The 16,741-nt window shown below is 42.3% G+C and overlaps 2 protein-coding genes across 3 annotated transcripts in view; both read right to left on the reverse strand.

The window, feature by feature from the left end:
• The window catches only part of ZNF143 (zinc finger protein 143), a 38,228-nt gene extending 34,094 nt beyond the window's left edge, over positions 1-4,134 (reverse strand). For both annotated transcript variants that reach the window (XM_054275873.1, XM_054275870.1), the window contains exon 1: positions 4,051-4,134. The gene's annotated coding sequence lies outside the window, so the exon portion shown is untranslated. The remainder of the gene's footprint in view (positions 1-4,050) is intronic.
• A 1,621-nt stretch (positions 4,135-5,755) lies between these two features.
• IPO7 (importin 7) overlaps positions 5,756-16,741 on the reverse strand; it is a 34,528-nt gene continuing 23,542 nt past the window's right edge. Inside the window, exons 17-25 of the mRNA XM_054275607.1 lie at positions 15,251-15,317; positions 15,047-15,172; positions 14,659-14,756; positions 13,179-13,274; positions 12,235-12,455; positions 11,924-12,129; positions 11,306-11,512; positions 10,831-10,947; positions 5,756-8,529 (exon numbers count right to left, since the gene is read on the reverse strand). Coding sequence (XP_054131582.1) covers positions 8,432-8,529; positions 10,831-10,947; positions 11,306-11,512; positions 11,924-12,129; positions 12,235-12,455; positions 13,179-13,274; positions 14,659-14,756; positions 15,047-15,172; positions 15,251-15,317 — 1,236 coding nt within the window. The 3' untranslated portion in view covers positions 5,756-8,431. The remainder of the gene's footprint in view (positions 8,530-10,830; positions 10,948-11,305; positions 11,513-11,923; positions 12,130-12,234; positions 12,456-13,178; positions 13,275-14,658; positions 14,757-15,046; positions 15,173-15,250; positions 15,318-16,741) is intronic.

Here is a 16,741-nt window from a genome sequence, read left to right on the forward strand (position 1 = left end):
TGAGATAAAGCGTTTAATTCCAAATTGATTTTCACCCTGAAAGTATAAATGGAAACAGATTTAATGCCCCTAATAGATGAATTGGTGTGTTTCTAAAACTACAGGCTTTTGGTTTGTTTTTACCATCAAGTGTATATATAGCTAAAATACATATGCAGAAGGCATCCAGCTAATGCATGTCACAACTGCATCTCAGTCACTCCTAGAAATGAGCAGTGATGCCTATTTACACAAAAAAATATATAAAGTTAACTTCTGAAACACTTCATAGGGCTACTTATCCCTTAAATCATAAAACGTCCAGTTATATCGGTGTTTTAAATAAAACTGGGAACATCTGGTGATTAGATGTACAGTTAAGGGCTAAAAATCTGAAAGAAACTGAGACCTACTATTTCTATTGTTGTTTTACTTTCATGCCAAACAGACTCCTAACTTTTTAACTGTCAAGCAACCACAAAAGTCTCTTAATTACATCACCAAAACAAATGAATACCGGCCATGCCCTTTCAAATCCTGCAAATCCACTGAGACTACCAACAAAGAAAGGAATTTTGAGTGGGTTGTTTTGTGTGGCTATGAGTTAATTAGCAATCTGGTAAGTGCATTACAGATGTATCAGCATTAGCCATGACAGTTAATGGCAGTGCTTTAGCACAGGCTTGTATTTCAGGAGCTAAAGGGACAGCCTGCTGGATTGCCAAAGCCAGATTACAAACAGAAATTGGAACACAGTACATTGAAATACATCCTACAAAACTCTGTGCAGCACCACGTTAACTATGTACGAATACACTTAAAATATGATCAAACCAACTAACTTGCAAATACAGACCCATCTTCCAATTCTAATCTGTCATCAGAAATGAAGACCAAGAGTATTAAGCAGGTAATAACACAATTTACTGCTCAAGTGTGTACAGAGGGAAACATTCTGCAGACATTAAATACAGATCGAGGTAAGCCTTATGTAGTTTTAAGTGTAACTCTGATGTCAACCTTGAAAATTGCAAAACCTGCTGGAACTGTAAATTCCCTTTGAAACTGAAAATTTCATTTATTTAACAAGTGTTATCTTGGTGGAGCAAAGTACAGTCCCACTATACAATTAAAAACCAGCCATGTAGCCTAGAACATTTAAGTCACTGGAAGCATCTACTAATTTAGCCCAATTTGGTTTGGAGTAACTGATCAATGATCCCTGGGGCACAGAGGAGGAGAAGCAAAATCACAATCCCTTCAGTAAATACAACTAAGATGAAGCTACACTTAGGTACAAGCAAAACCCCATAAACCCCAGAGTGCCGAGATGGGTCCCCAGGCTTCCTTTTCCTCCTGCCTAGCAATGGTGTCCATGGGGAGACACGTGGCTCCGACGCTCTCTCCAGGCTCAGGACGAGAGCTGTGCACACCTCGGGTTACAGGAATTTGCACTTCAGAGCTCAGCCCCTGGGTTCAAGAGGATCCATAGGTTCGGATCGTTGTGTATCTTAGGGATTCATAAGCTAAGCAGAAACCTTCCCCCCATCTCTTGGGATCGTTTGTGATACAAGCCACAGGAACAGACTGCCCAATTCACTGCCGTTACCAGGTGCGCTGATCTCCCGCACAGAGGAGATAAAACCCCAAGCTGTCCTCAATTAATGCTGAGCAAAAAGCACCGCTGGGGAGCTGCAGAGATGCGGCAGCAACCCAGGGGAAAAGGCAGTGAGCATCCAGGCAAGCCTGGCCCGGGTGCTGGGCTATGAACACACACACGGCAGAAGAGTTACAGGACACATCACGGGATGGCCAGGGAAGCAGGCACAAGCCAAAACGCAGACGGGAAGAGTAACTACAAGAGCACCGAGATGGGTCCCACCCTCCTCATGAATATTTGCATTCTGGCCATTGTAAGGCCTGGAACTGGAAGAATAGCCCTGATTATCTGTGTGTGTAGAAACCCATCCAAACCAATCCAAGCCCTTTGGAAGACAATTGGCCTCACAGGTGCCTGCTAACGACTCCCCAAGCGCAACAGCGCTTCTCAAGGACTCCGCCTACGCTGAGCATGTGTGAACGCCAAACTCTTCAGGTGAAGATCGTGAGCAATAGCAAGGGAAGAGCAACATCCCGTAGGGCAAATGAAGCCATCCTGACCAAACTAAAGCCGAGGAACCCTCGTCATTTTTATTATCCCTGTGCCCATCCCACAGAGCTGCAGGGGAACAGCCAGCGCTTGGAGCTGGCACTGCTCAAACTCCTGGCAAGTCCCTTCTCCTGGATGGCACAGATCAGCAAAACGTCCACCGAGCTGAAGCAGCACACGACTGGAGATACTCTAAAGAAAAAACTAATTTACAGCCTAATTTTGGCACCTATTACCAGGGACTATTCATCACTGACTATCTGTGCCTGTCTCCTGAGAAAAGCATTAAAAGCTACACGAGAATGAAGACAGAGTGAAGTCAGTGTGACTTCCTACCTCAAGTTCTTTTACACTAATATAAAACAAAATTACTCTTCCTCAGATAGGGTAGTACAAATGAAATATTAATTACAACGAGAATAGTTTAAATAAATTATTAAATCAATTTGAAATACACTTCTCAAAACTCTTCCAAAATGTTTATTTTTACATCTCATTTAAGCTGCAATCCATCACCAAAGCAATCATCTATTATTTGACCACATATTCCTGAGGTTCCTTTTCTACAGTGATACGGACAAATCGCTTTTGACACAAACACAGCTTGAAAGCTCAAGGCATGAATGCAAAATACAAAGAAACGAGCCATGGAAACACGGCTACACCGTACTCTGCCATTCTAAAGCCGTATGGCAAACGCACAAAGCTAACTATCTATCATGTGTATGTTAAAAACCTGCTAGTTAAGGATAATCTAATTTCATTTTCCAGGTACCTAGAAGTTACAACAGAAATATCTGGTATGTAGTCGGCAAAGACAGCTGATAGACAATATTTGATGCACATTGTCGATAAAACAAGAAGAAATGTCTGAATGACTGGAAGGTTGCAGTTTCTATGTCACTGGACTAGAAATAACATTCCTTACAAATACTGATATCACTCTGCATATGATGGCAAATGCAATTCCCTAATAGTTCAAAATGAAACCTCAAAAAATTTAAAACCTTAACAGAGCTGCTCAACCTAGCCTTGTTTAAACAGCAAAATTAAACTTGCACTGGAGACACGTTATTTTTTCCTCGTGAAAAAGCACCACAAATAAGGCCTTATCAGAAAACAAAATAAAAATCTTCGCGTTATTGCAGGCCATTATTATAGAGGAGCAGCTTCTCGTTATCCCGTTCTATTAGAAGTTCTAGAGGGAAAAAAAAAAACATGACGGGAACGAGAGCAATTAAAAAAAAAAAAAAAAAAAAAGGAAAGAAAAAGGCTGAGATGCTTTTGCATTGTGGCGAGGTGATGCAGTAGAGCAGCAGGGTTTGAGGAGGCCGGCGGCGCCAGGAGACCTCCCGTGAGAGCGCGGCCAGGCCGCGCCGCAGCCCCGCGGCTCGGGCGGGCACAGCGGATTCGCGGCCGGAGCCTGCACGGGCCCGGCCAGGGCTGCTAAGGCCGCTCGGCGGCCGACGGCAGGGAAATACCACCTTCGGAAAACAATAGCAACAAAAAATGTGTATTGGAAAAATACGGGGAAAAAAACCCCAAAAAACCAAACAACGGGGAAAATGCAAAAATTGATGAGCCCCCCCCGATTGAGGCACGGCGGGCGGGGGGCCTGGAGCGCCCCGGCCCGCGGCCCCCTGGCCCCCAGCCCGTGACGCAGCGCCGAGCGGGCCCGGGGGGGCGGCCCGGGGGACCCCCGCGGGCCCGGCGGGCGGGGAGGGGCCGGGCGGGCCCCGCGGAGCGGAGCGGCTTTATCGCCGCGGCTCTGCCGCTCGCCTCGGTGCCGCCCGCGCCCCGCTGCCCCTGCCCGCCTCCCCGAGCACCGCCGGCGGGCGCGGCGGGCGCGGCGCGGCGGCCCCGTCCGGAGATGGCGGAGGGAACATAAGGCACACTGGGTAAAAGCACATTTATATACGAACCTCGCCGAGAAATTTTCCAACAATTCCTCCGTCCGACCACCATGCACCAGGACAGGAAACGGCCGCTCGGCACCGCCCGCCCGCCCGGCACCGCCCCGCGCCCCGCGGGCGGGGCCCGGCCGCCCGGGCTCCGCAGCTCCCATTGGCCGCACCGCGCGCGCCGCCGCCGCCGCCGCCCGCCATTGGCCGCCTGCGGGCCGCGCGCCGGTGCCCATTGGCCGCGCGCTCGCGGCCCCGCCCCGCGGCTTCATGGCGACGCGGCTGTGGCGGGCGCGGGGCCGCCGCCATTTTGTGCAGCGGGCAGCGAGGCGCCCGCGCGCCAGCGGGGAGCGGCGCCATTTCCTGCCCTCCCCCGGCGCGCCCCGGCAGCGCCTGAGGCGGCGGGGACGGGCAGGGCACGGGGAGGGCACCGACAGCGGCCCCCGGGCCTCCGGAGAGCGGAGCCGGCACCGCCGGGGCCATCCGCTCTTCCCTGAGCCGTGCGTGGGCCCCGCGGGGCCGCACGGCCGGGCCGGGGCCAGCGAGCGCTCTGCCCTTCCCTTGCCGGCCTCCTGCCGCGGTATCTCCGGCTGCCATCCCAGCCGGCTCTGAGGGACAAGGACACTGTGCTTAAAGCTGTGCTTGGGAGTGTTGTCCTTAGGAGATTTTTAGGTATGGAAACGTGTAATAAATAGCCCAAGAACTCCCAGTGTAAGGCAAGCAAAGCGTGTCACGGTTAATTCCGTAGGTGATTTATCATAAAATCCTGTTGTGAAGTTGACGTGAATTATTCCCATTGATGGGACAGTAAGCCCAGCTCTGAGACTTAATGCATCTTCCTGAACGTGAGAGATGTAAAAAAAAATTTACGTTTTGCTCCAGAATAATAGATTGAAATTCTTGCAGTCCAAAATTGTTGCAGTTGTACAAAAAGCCAAAAAATACTTATTCCTTAACAGGCCTAATGGCCAACATTTTTTCTTCTTTAATGTACCATTTCCTAATTGTGAATTTTAAGCCAAATTTAAGCTGCAGGCATCAGATTGTTTCGAGGTACAGCAGCAGTGAAATACCCAAGATAAAATCCTGTTTCTGATTTGCCAACTCCCAATAATAGATTATTATAATCTCTGCAAAATACTGCAGTCTCTGCTACCCATTCTCAAGTGCTGTCTTTCCACCATCAGCAGTTTGCTATGCAAAGCAGAAATACATAAACCAGTGACACACCATTTAAAATAAAGTTACATACTGACTGAAAAGTAACTGAAAATCAGCAGCAAAGCTTTTCCACCTGGCTCATTCTGGCTATGTAGAAGGTTCCACAGAAAAAATAACCATTAAAACTTATAAGGAATCCATTATAAGGAATCCATGCAAACCTGCATGTTTATTGGCAGGTAGTCAGTAATTATTCCACTGCAGACTTGACAAATCTTACAGTAACAGTCCTAGGCTATAGGAGATTGGAATAGAGCTTTGTGGTGCTAGGCTGATACATATTAATAATTCTTTGAAGACAGTGATTAAGGGAAAAATATTAACCCAGTATGTCAGTATTTTAAAAAACTACCTGTTTTTTTTATATTTAACACAGTTGAAGAGAACTCTGGTTATGCCTTACATTTGTTTGGAGGAATATTTTGGAGGGAAATACAAACCTGAGAGCTGTGCAATTTGAGCTGGACTCTAAGGATACAGCTACATTCAAAACACCACACTGAAATAAGTGAAGATAAGGATTTGCTTTAGATGTTTATTAATCCAAGGAGATCTTCCATAATAGAAAAAAAACATTTCAAATTTCCCAGCTCTTCCTTTAGAGTTGCATTATCCTTGAAAATGGAATGGATAAGTGCAAGTTCTAGGAGGAAGATCAGCTTTTAATTTGACATATGTGTATCACTGAAATTGATATATTGCATCACAAAATGCGCTATCACCACCGACAACAATGCAAAATTGTTTTGCAATTTATATAAATACATTTCTTGGAGCAAAGGAAAGCAAAGTTCTAGATCCATTCTTAAAAAAGATGCTCCTTGCTAGCCAGTCTAGTGACACATAAAAGCACCCTTGAAGTAAGACTGTATTCCTCACACCAAGGTAAAATTCTTCCCTTGACTTGTAAAATAGAACTGTTCCAGAACTGACAACTGCACTAAAATTGGTGATTTCCCCCTGTTTTGTCATCTGCTTTATACATGAAGCCTTCTCACTGCTGCTGTCACATCTTCTGCCATGAGGCCCAGAATGGCTCCTCTGCCCTCAAAGCCTCTCAAGCATTTTTAGGATGCATGTGAAGGTAAGCAGATACCCAACCAGCAGATGTTCAGAAATGATTTGTCAAACTGGGTGTTCCCAAGCAATGCAAGAAGGCATGCTGGAAGCACATCTGTCAGCTTTTTCTACAAAAATAAAACCCTGTCTAGAGCTTGCCTGGGGGCTGGGGCACATCTGGGAGTGTCCATGAGTTACAGTCACAAAGCCCCGGTGAGTTCTGCTCTGTGCAGCCCCTGAGGATGCACAGCAACCACCCCAGGTGTCACACCACCAGAGGATGGATGTTCCCATCCAAGGCTGCTGCAGTCAGGCTTTTCCACCTCAGCTGCTTTGCTGTCCAAATGTCCCTTTGGGCCAGGGCTCCGTGTCCCACCTTGTCCCCCTTTGCTGCAGCCAGGCAGGGCCTGGGGCTGGGCAGCTCAGCAGGGAAACCCCAAAGCACCACCAAATGCTGCTACTCTGCTGATGCAAAAAACCACACCACACAGACCAATTTTCTGAAGACTGCATTTTGAGTATCATAATATATATATATGTGCATTTCCTTTTTACAGATAAAAACTCAGTTTATTTTTAACCTGTATTTAAATTTTGGAGGCTTACATTAAATTAAGGTAGCTTGTTTAATATCAATTGTAACAGCAGGTGACATTTTTATATAAAAACAGCCTAAAGAAAAAAAAAAAACAACCCAAACATTTGATTTAAAAGACCTGACACCAATGATCTCAAGGCAAGATCAAACGCCAATGGATTTGCTTTTAGAAAAGAAAAAGGGGGCATTTAAGCCAACCCATTCACAGCCTCTCCCTGCTGGCTTCTTCATACAGTGGTTTTCATAGTGGTCCCAGAGGGAACTGTATTTTGCCTCTAGCTAAAATACTAGTTACTATAGCAACTTTGAAGGAAGAAAATTGTGGCTTCAAAACTGAAAGATTGGCAAAACTTCAAATACACTGTCTGGATCAGGCAGACAACAGCACACACTAATGCTGCAAGTGCAAAAAGAGGGGGAATGAAATGCAGGAGTAGTGCACCTGCACTACCATGATCTGGAAAAAGAATATTCTGCACACCTGGGGAAAAAAACTGCATTTCTGTACCATAGCCCAGATCAGCCAATGACACTGGTTTTTAATAGATTGCATATGGAGGTGTTTCACCCACACACTTCAAGTGACCTTAAGAACTTCATGTCTCGTTTACCTGCCTTAGAGAGGATAACTTCTCTTTGTGCTTACAGTACATATTTGTTCCATTTTCTAGCTCGTACAGTGAGATCTTTAAAAAAAACAAAGGACATGGAGGGTGTTGCTATTTTTTCTTTAGCAGCAGTGAAATATCACTAACCCCTTTTTACATATCCGAATTCAAGTCACAACCGGAGGTGACTGCACCACCAAGTCACCAGGTACAAAACTGCTAGTTCATTTTAAATTAATAACTTGAAATTATTTTCCCCAATACATCCCTTATTTTTTATTTTTATAAACAGCAAACATTTTGCTATTTTTGTACATAGGCTAGCAGGCTTGTTTCAATATGAAAGTGCTAATTCATTTACAGATTTATCAGTTATGTAGTGCTACATTAAGTGTCCAATATTCTACATATGAACAATCTTGATAAATGGAAATGATGAAGATTAAGTAAGGCTATCTGATTACCTTATCTTATTTACATTAAAAGAATAGACACCCAGTAGGGATAAAAGGGAAAGAAACTGGGCAAATACTCATACTGCCACAGGTGTAAAAATTAAAGTCTGCCTTCTAGCTTGTACTGTAAATGAGACATTTTAAATAGTCCTGCAGCCCATGTCTAGTTTTTTTTCCTCAGAAAAAGAAAAGCTGCCTTCACGACATCCCCTCTTGATTTCTGATCTCCAACGTGTGTCATTTGAAGCTTTAAATTCAGATTCTTCCTATCTTCAAAAAAACCTCTGGTTTGCTTTCCAGTATCAGGTTGAATGATCAGGTCCCACTTCTGGGGCTTTGTCCAATCTATTTATAAATTAGTTTAGAGTGAGTTGTAGATAACATGAACCAGTTCTGGAACCACTATTGGGAGGAACACAAGCTCTTCACTACAATCACACAGTAGCAGGAAAAGTGATAATTCAATTCATTCCTGGGGCAGGGCCTCCAAAATTAAATGAAGTTGGCACAACTGGAGCATTGAATTTGTATCCTCCATGCTTTTCGATCATTTTGGATTCTAAAACAAAACAAAAAAAGAGAAGAAGTTTTAGTGTGTGTAGGGGGGAAGACAGACCAAGATTCTGTGTCTGACCCCTTTGAGTCTCTCAGAGATACAGGTTTAACCTGGGGATACCCAACCAAGGAACCAGCAGCCACAAGTGGACATGTGCCAGGCACCACAGAACAGATGGACTGACTCTTCACTTATTTTAACTTCTCAGTATTGTTACCACCATGCTTTCATGAATTTGTACCTTAAAAAGCCCACACTTTAGCTTCTGGACATGACTGTACTGTAGAAACAGGACCAGAAAGAATACTGCACTTATAAACTTCCTAACAGGCACACAATTCTTTCTGGTTAACATCAACAGACTCTGCAGTCTAATCAGTAACAGAACACATGCAACAAAGCAGTACACAGATATTTGCTAAATTTTTGGTGTTCCTATCTCAATTCAACAATATAAGCAGAAACCACCACTGAAGCACTAGAAAAAGCCTTTTTACACATGCTGCTACTCAAGCAGGTAATTTGGACTTTGGGTTACTAGACCACAAAACATAATTCTGAGAGAAAACTACCAAGTTGATCACTTTTCATTTTCAACCAGAACTTAAGATCTTTAGACATGTGAGGTGCACAAATCCATCACTGTAACTACCAGTGATTGTTATGGTGTCTGGTTTTACCATCCTTCAAACACTGCTGTAGGACAGAGATTACTGTAAACTGGTTTTAACAAGCTCTAATACATGGACAACTGAAAATCAGGTTGGTAATTTAGGTTGTACCTTTACTACAATCTAGATAATGCAGAAGGTGGCTTGTATTATCCCCAAGATAACAACAACTTATTAATGCCTTATGCTGGTCTTAGAGCTTTCTCCTAAATCAAAACAGTTGCAATCTCTCTGGGAATGCAGGTCAGCTATATTATCTGGCAAATGTGCATTTTGGCTCTGTTTCTTTGGAAACAAGCCACAAAGATGTTGCCATGGCTAATGGAGCATGGGGGGAGAATCCCTCACAGCTCCACAGAAGACAAATCTCTCAGCATATGGAAATTCTTCTAAAGTATATTAATAAGGGAGAACTGTATTTCAAATCCTTCTAGCAGGATGTCCCCATGTGTGCTAAGTAGCCTAAATGTAGTATCAGTGTGCTGTCATAGTAGGCAAGAATTTCCCATAGGGATCTGGTTGCTTAAGTGAAACTTGACAACTTCTCTGAAAAAACAGTACAAAAAGTCCAAACAAACAAACACACACCTCAAAACTCTTTTGTCTCCATAAAATGCAGTAGTATAAAATTACATCAAAAATGTCTACTGCTTGACAGGAGTCACAGTGAAACTAATTTATAATCATTAAAACTGGATCATTCTGGACCCAAACAAGCTTTGTGAGGTGATTTAGGCTGCTCTCTCATAAAAAGCACTTATTAAATGTGTATTCTTACTACCAATATTTTCACTGAAAAACTTATGAATTTCTGTTTTGAAACATCTGTAGCAAATGCTCCCTAAGACAGATAATGTGAGGCTGGTATTTTCTTACTACCAATATTTTTATTTAAAAAATTATGAATTTCTGTTTTGAAACAGCTGTAGCAACTGCTGCTGACTAAGACACAGGATATGAGGCTGGACTGATCCCTCAACATGCAGTCTTGACTTAAGAGTGTTATATATATTGGCTTATGCTCCAAAGTGAAAACCTAGGAAAAAAGAAAAAAAATATAAACTGAATAAAGATTTAAAAATCTCTATTCTATGTAATATTTAATAGGCTTAATGACTTGGCTTTACAGATGGTACTACTTTGATAATTTAGTATTCTCCGACCCACAGAATCCTTGTCTATCCCAGCTGGACTATGTGACATCTCAGGAAATCATTCATCAGCCACTTGATGTGTTTATTAACGTACCTGGAGTTCAGCTGTCTTCAGGTAATGAAATAAATTGTTTTCAAGTCTAAGAAATTAGGACAAATATGCTTTTATTTCCTTGGCTGCCTCCCAGGTGTTTCTAGCACTCCTCTCACCTGTGGTTTTGCCACCCAGTTTGTGCATGGAGGCCGGCAATTCTAAGAGCTTCCTAACAACCCTGTTCTGGTGGAGCCATTGTCAGGCTTGACTGCAAGGCCTGTTCTGTGCTGTGCTCCTTGAGCACACCATCATCATCATCCTCAGTGTCACTTTCATGCTCCCTGAGCCCCCCAGGGCAGGGCAGGCCCAGGAGGCAGTCAGTGTGTGTGAGGTGTGAGTACAGGGCAGGCCCAGGAGGCAGTCAGTGTGTGTGAGGTGTGAGTACCGTGTGCTGCCCGCCGCTGGTCCGCCAGGGTGGCGATGTCCTGCAGCTGCTTCCTCTGCTCCTCGCTCAGGCCCTGGGTCAAAGCCTGGTACCACGCAGGGTTACGGTTCTGAATTGCTGCAGCACACACAAAACACAAGCAAAAGGAAAGTGCTGATTAAATGTTCTAGAGCTCCAACCTTACTCACTCACTGCCCTTTTCATCAGAGTCATATTCTGTTATGGTTACATAATTCAAGACACTTAAACACTAGTACAGCTTCTGACCTCTTCCCTACCACTATAAATGCATTTAAGCAACTCCCTCTGCTAGAGAGGTTTAACAATGGCATCTCCTTTGCAAAGAAAGAAATGGTTCAAGCCCATATTGGAAAGCCTGTTTGGAAGTTTTGAACAGGTTCTAGTTAACAACAGTGTATGTACACTAAAGCTGAAATGTAACTTGTTGGCTGGGAAAAGAAATACAGTTACTTACTCTGAAAAATTGTTTTAAATATTTGATATTCATCAACAGGGTTATCTTCATCATCAATAATTGTGGAATAACCTTCCAAAGCAGTCTCTTCAGCATCATCTTCTTCCCAGTCTTCATCATCTCCATCTTCACCTGCCTGTTTTGCTAGAATTTCAAGATATTCTTGACCATCTTCATCAATGTCATCTTCATCACTCCCCAGCTCATCTGAGTTAATTAGAAACAAACAAAAGTTTATATTGAAAATGTCAAGAACAATTCTTTAGAAATGTGGCTAATTAGGTAAAACAGGCAGTGGAAGTGGTAACAATACTGTGCAGACTGGAAAGGGGGGAGCTCTTCTAACTCTGCCCTGGATGAAGTCAGATTTTAAGAGAGAGCAGAAAGTAATATATACTTTCTACTATACAGTGGAAGAGGGAGTGGAAAGTAATATATACTTTGCACAATATATACTGTACAGATTTACCTAAAAGTTGTCAAAAGATGTCCAGTGTTCTACTGCAGTCCTTCATTTTTGGAATTAGAGTACTCAGAATAATTTCACAAAGGAACTCAGTATCTCCATCAGAAAAAAATGAAACATACAAAATAACATCAAATGTTCTCTCTCCATACCTGTTTCCTCATCTTCTTCAGCTTCATCATCATCATCACTGTCATTTTCATGCTCTGCATGACAGGCATATGCTCTTTTCAATCCATTAAATAAAAGGATAAAAGCTGGCAGGATCTGCCCAGCAACTTGATTTAAAACCTGTGGTATTTGCTCCAGATTAATAAGAGCACACAAGCCAAGGACACACATCTTTCTGTCATGGAGTCTACAAAACAGAAGAGTAGAACAGTCTCAAGTTTTGTCAGGATTTCCAAGCAGGTCATACACAGGTGTACCACAGAGAATCATCTCCAGAAGTACAAGCACTTACCCCAGGAAACAGTCCACATCATTAAGCCACTGAGTTATGAAGTGATTGGTGACAGGCTCCACGTTATTGGGGAAACGAAGATTTTCCAAGGTGTTTAATAGCAAATGAGGATTGTAGTACAAAGCAGCTATGGCAACCTGGAGGCACATGGTTCGCAGCTCACTGGTTTTCACTTCTCTGGTCAGTCTCTCCAAGGCAGCTTCCACAAACAAGGGGATGCACTGGACAGTGAGAACATTCACACTCAGTGATCAAAAATAAAACTTGTCGTTCTGTACTTCAGCAGTGTGGCACATAAACACAGATGGCATAAAACTGAGTCATTTGGAATTGCCAGCAAAAGTCAGATACAAAGATGAAATGAAAATGTGAAAATATTTAATCACATGGATTTTGTGACATCCTGCACAGCAAATGTAACTTCTGGTTCTATAATATTGTATAAATTTTTTTTTCCATTTTTCTTAAAAATGGAAAATAGAGAAAATGTGTACACTACAAAGTCCAGAAAAATCAACTTATTTATCTCTCACATTCCAACTGCCATATGTACATAATGAAGTCCCTGGTCCCTCTATTATATTGATTTGGATTCTAGGAACTTCATTTTCATCCATCATTTCAAAGCTATGAGGTTGACAGAGTAATTTTCATTAAATATTCACTAGAATTAACTTAGAATGAAATTAATTGACTTTTTAGAACCAAGATGCTCCTGAGGTGGCACTCTTCCAGACTCATAAAAACACCAGTTTTGCAGTGTCCTAAACTCTGGAGCCAAAGCATGCAGGAACTCTCTGCAGTGCTGTCAGTAACACTGACAGGATTATCAGTTGCACCACATGAAGTGCTCGTAACAAAACTCATCTTAATACATAATCAATTCATACTACACAATAAATATTTTAAAAGTATTAGTTTTAGCAACCAAAGTCATTACCAACCTGATCAATGCCACGCCCTTTACACTGAAGAATAATTACTTCTAACAGCTTTGCTGCATGACATTCTGCATCTTCTCCAGCAACTCCTGTAAGGACCTGAAGCACAGCCATTACTGGTGGTGTATCCCCTCAAGGAGTATTCTCTATGCACTGCTTTGCTTTGAAAAGCTGCTATGAAATACCCCCACTAACAATGCCAGCATTAACAGCCATCAGTGAAGCAGCCAGATCTACAGCAATGGCTCAGTGTGACAACCAGGGACTGGAAACTGCTGGAATTGGGCAAAACAAACCAAATGTACAAATATTCATGAGCTCTATGGATGCTGAGCCTACCACAGTTACTGTAAAAGCATCAGCTGCCATTTTGCCAAGGATTATTTCCAGAAACGAAAGAAAAACTTTACTTATCCATCAATGTACTGAATTTTGTGTAAGTTTTATTTACAAAAATGGGCTATCCAGTGGAAGGCCATGGAATACCTAAAACCTGTGTTAAAAATCCACTCTGCTCAGCTAACACCAATCACTAAGTAGTCATGACAGGCTAATTTTATATATAAGATTCCAAGAAAATACAAATACCCCAATTGGCCTGGTTGCAACTTATTTTCAAACAAAGACTGGCAAGAGTTATTCACTAGTACTTATAGAATACTAAAATAGTTATTCCCTGTAATATTTAAACATCTTCAAAAGAATTACTCAGGAAATACCACGGGCAGCACAGCTGACAGTTCACCAAAGCTCTTACATAGACACCACACCCCATATCCAGGAGTGGAAATCTGAAATCCCCACATATTACTATTAGAGATGGTAAAGCATTAACACATATCTTATAAAAAAGTATTCCTTTCCTCACATGGTGCTAACACTCTGGAAAGCTGCATATTCTAGAATTTGACTGGACAAAGAAAGCCCAGTATTACAAATTAAAAGACAGAAACCCTGCCCAAAAGTGCCTGGACAGAATCAGACCTACTGCATTCTGCTCCCAGCTTTCACCACTGACATGGCACAAACTTGGGAAAACAACTTCCCATTCTGTGCCTTTACCTTCCATCCCTGCACACTTCTTTAGCACACAGGTGTCAGACCTTCAGCACACATGCAGCACGTGTATCCTGGCCATGGTGAGGCTACAAATCCCAGATGGAAGAATCCACCTACCTTTTGCAATCTGTCTTGCATGCCCATATGCACTAAGTGTATTGCACCAAACCTGCTTTGTTTATTCTGCTTTTGTGGTGTAGGATTTCTTTTTCCCTTCTGCCAAAAGCATGTATCTGAAATTTTGATGCAATCTCTTTAAATTTCTCTGCAATAACTTAGTTAATTTCAGAAATCTTAGAGGATGTTAGACAGCAAAATGCTTTAAAGAGCAGAAGTCAAAAGCTGCTGTGGAAAAAGTATCCAGTTTAACATGGTTATTTCTTCAGAGGTGGCAGGTTTTGTTACCACACAGCAATCTACTCACCTTCTTGCACATACTGTAGATCATTTCAAGATATTTTGTGTCTGACAGAAGTGTATCTGTATCAACAGTCACATAATTATGCAAGAGAGGCATCATATCTGTGTTAAAAAGAAGGATGATCACAGTTAGGTATCATCTGTGTGCTATTGAAATCAGGTTGAAATTGTGTATTAATGACAGTTCTTGCTTAATGCTTGCCAAGATAAGCCTGCAAGTCATAGGTGCCTTAGCAAAACAAGTTTGGTAGCATCAACAGCAAAATAAAAATATTTTAAGTGTAACCTCACTTGAGTGTTTTCCTAAGATTTCAGTCATGATGCAATTCATTGTATGGCTGAAATGGCATCCATGAAACACTCTGGCTCCCTGATTTATTTACGTTACTTACCAGTAAAATAATCAAAACCATCCTGCTGGAAGACTTCAAACACAAGAGGAAGAAGCTGCCACATTTGTGCAGAAACCTGTTGGCAGGTCAGACTATGAGCCAAGGAAAAGATCTCCTCGTAGAACTCTAAAACAAACAGAATCTAGGTAAATAGCATGCCAATGCCCTGCACTTCTGAAAGTAAGCCAGCAGAAGCACAGATACCTAATACATGCTGCTGCAAAACTGTTCCAATCACTTGCAAACAGATCCCTTCCAGCTGCTGGGTAATCTGAAAAATAAAATAAAATCAAAAAGAACAGGTAATGACTATTTTCAATACTTTGGAGCTGAAATGAAACAGATTTTAAAATTTGCCAAAGCAGCTTCTACATATACAATATAGTTTTAAAGAACTATTAGAAATGCCTCACATTTTAGAGCATTGAATGTGTAAGAGCACAGCTCAGCTGTGCTCAGCACTCAGCTAAGGACTTGCAAGAGAGCTTTCAATACAAGGTGGTTTTTGAGTACTGCAAGAATCTCATTATAGGGAATCCTTTAAAAAGAAAAGCCTGACTAGCCCTCTGCACCAGCTCAGTCCCATTTAAACACTGTAAGCAAATATATATATATATATATATATATATATGGAAAAAACAATTGAAATCACAGGAGGTATTTCCTATCTCAGAAAAGAAATTAAACACACAAAAAAAAAACCTCCAAAAAAAATCCTAAATACCAAACCACTCCCCAAACCTAGCTTAGGATGTTCATATGGTATGGAGACCACCAGTGTAAATGCTGGTCCTACAGATTCAGTCAATGTTCCCAATTAGTACCTATTAGTCCGTGGAAGAGCTAACAAAACAGTCATTAACCTGTTGAGGGCACTCACCTTGCACAGGGACAAGTAAAGGCTGAGTTTCTGGTTTAGCTATGCAGAACAGGATTTGAACCTAACCTGCTAAATACCATATCTCTTGGAACACTGGTGATCCTGTGGGAGATGTCTCTAAATATTAATGTTTACTGGTCAACATTTTCAAACTGAGTTCCTCAGGACTAGCATATCATTACACAGACTTTTAATTCAGAAGGCAAAGATTTGCTGACAGAAACAAGTACAAGCAGCTCTAGCAACTGAGCTGGTCCTTAGTGTGGCAGCACTGAATTCTTGGGAATTCCCTTGGGAATCTGATGCTGCTTCTTTAGTGAAGCCTTCAGAGCTCTACAGCTTATTACTGAACTTTTTAGTCACTAAAAAACTATAATGTATTTGTTAAAAGCCTGTAGCTGACTTTGTCAATAAAGACTTTAATCAGAAATAGCATCTTTGGAACTGGCTGTACTCTGGACAGAAGTGACTCCATTCAGTACATCAAAACCAAATGACAGAAGTTTTAATCCCAGAGGAAAATTCTCCAGGGCAGATGAGGCAGGTGAAATCCCCATTTCCGAGCACAGCCACAAGAGCTGTATTTACCCACATTGATTGTGTCCCAGAGAGCAAACCCAGTCAGCAGAGTCAATGTTTGCAGCTATGTCAAGCTTTATGTGCTTTGTTTGAAGGGCAGACCTCATCAAATCCTTCGTGTGTTCCCAGCTGAGCTGACAGAGCTCCACCTGCCACAGACACATTGCTTCTACTGTGTGAACAAGAAGCTGGATTCTTATGGGAAATGCTGTGGCAACATTTATGTTCTATTACTG

The sequence above is a fragment of the Melozone crissalis genome, unplaced genomic scaffold (genome assembly GCF_028551555.1).
Source record: "Melozone crissalis strain CALT ecotype California unplaced genomic scaffold, PUWL_Pcris_2 ptg000018l_1, whole genome shotgun sequence".
NCBI lineage: Eukaryota > Metazoa > Chordata > Aves > Passeriformes > Passerellidae > Melozone > Melozone crissalis.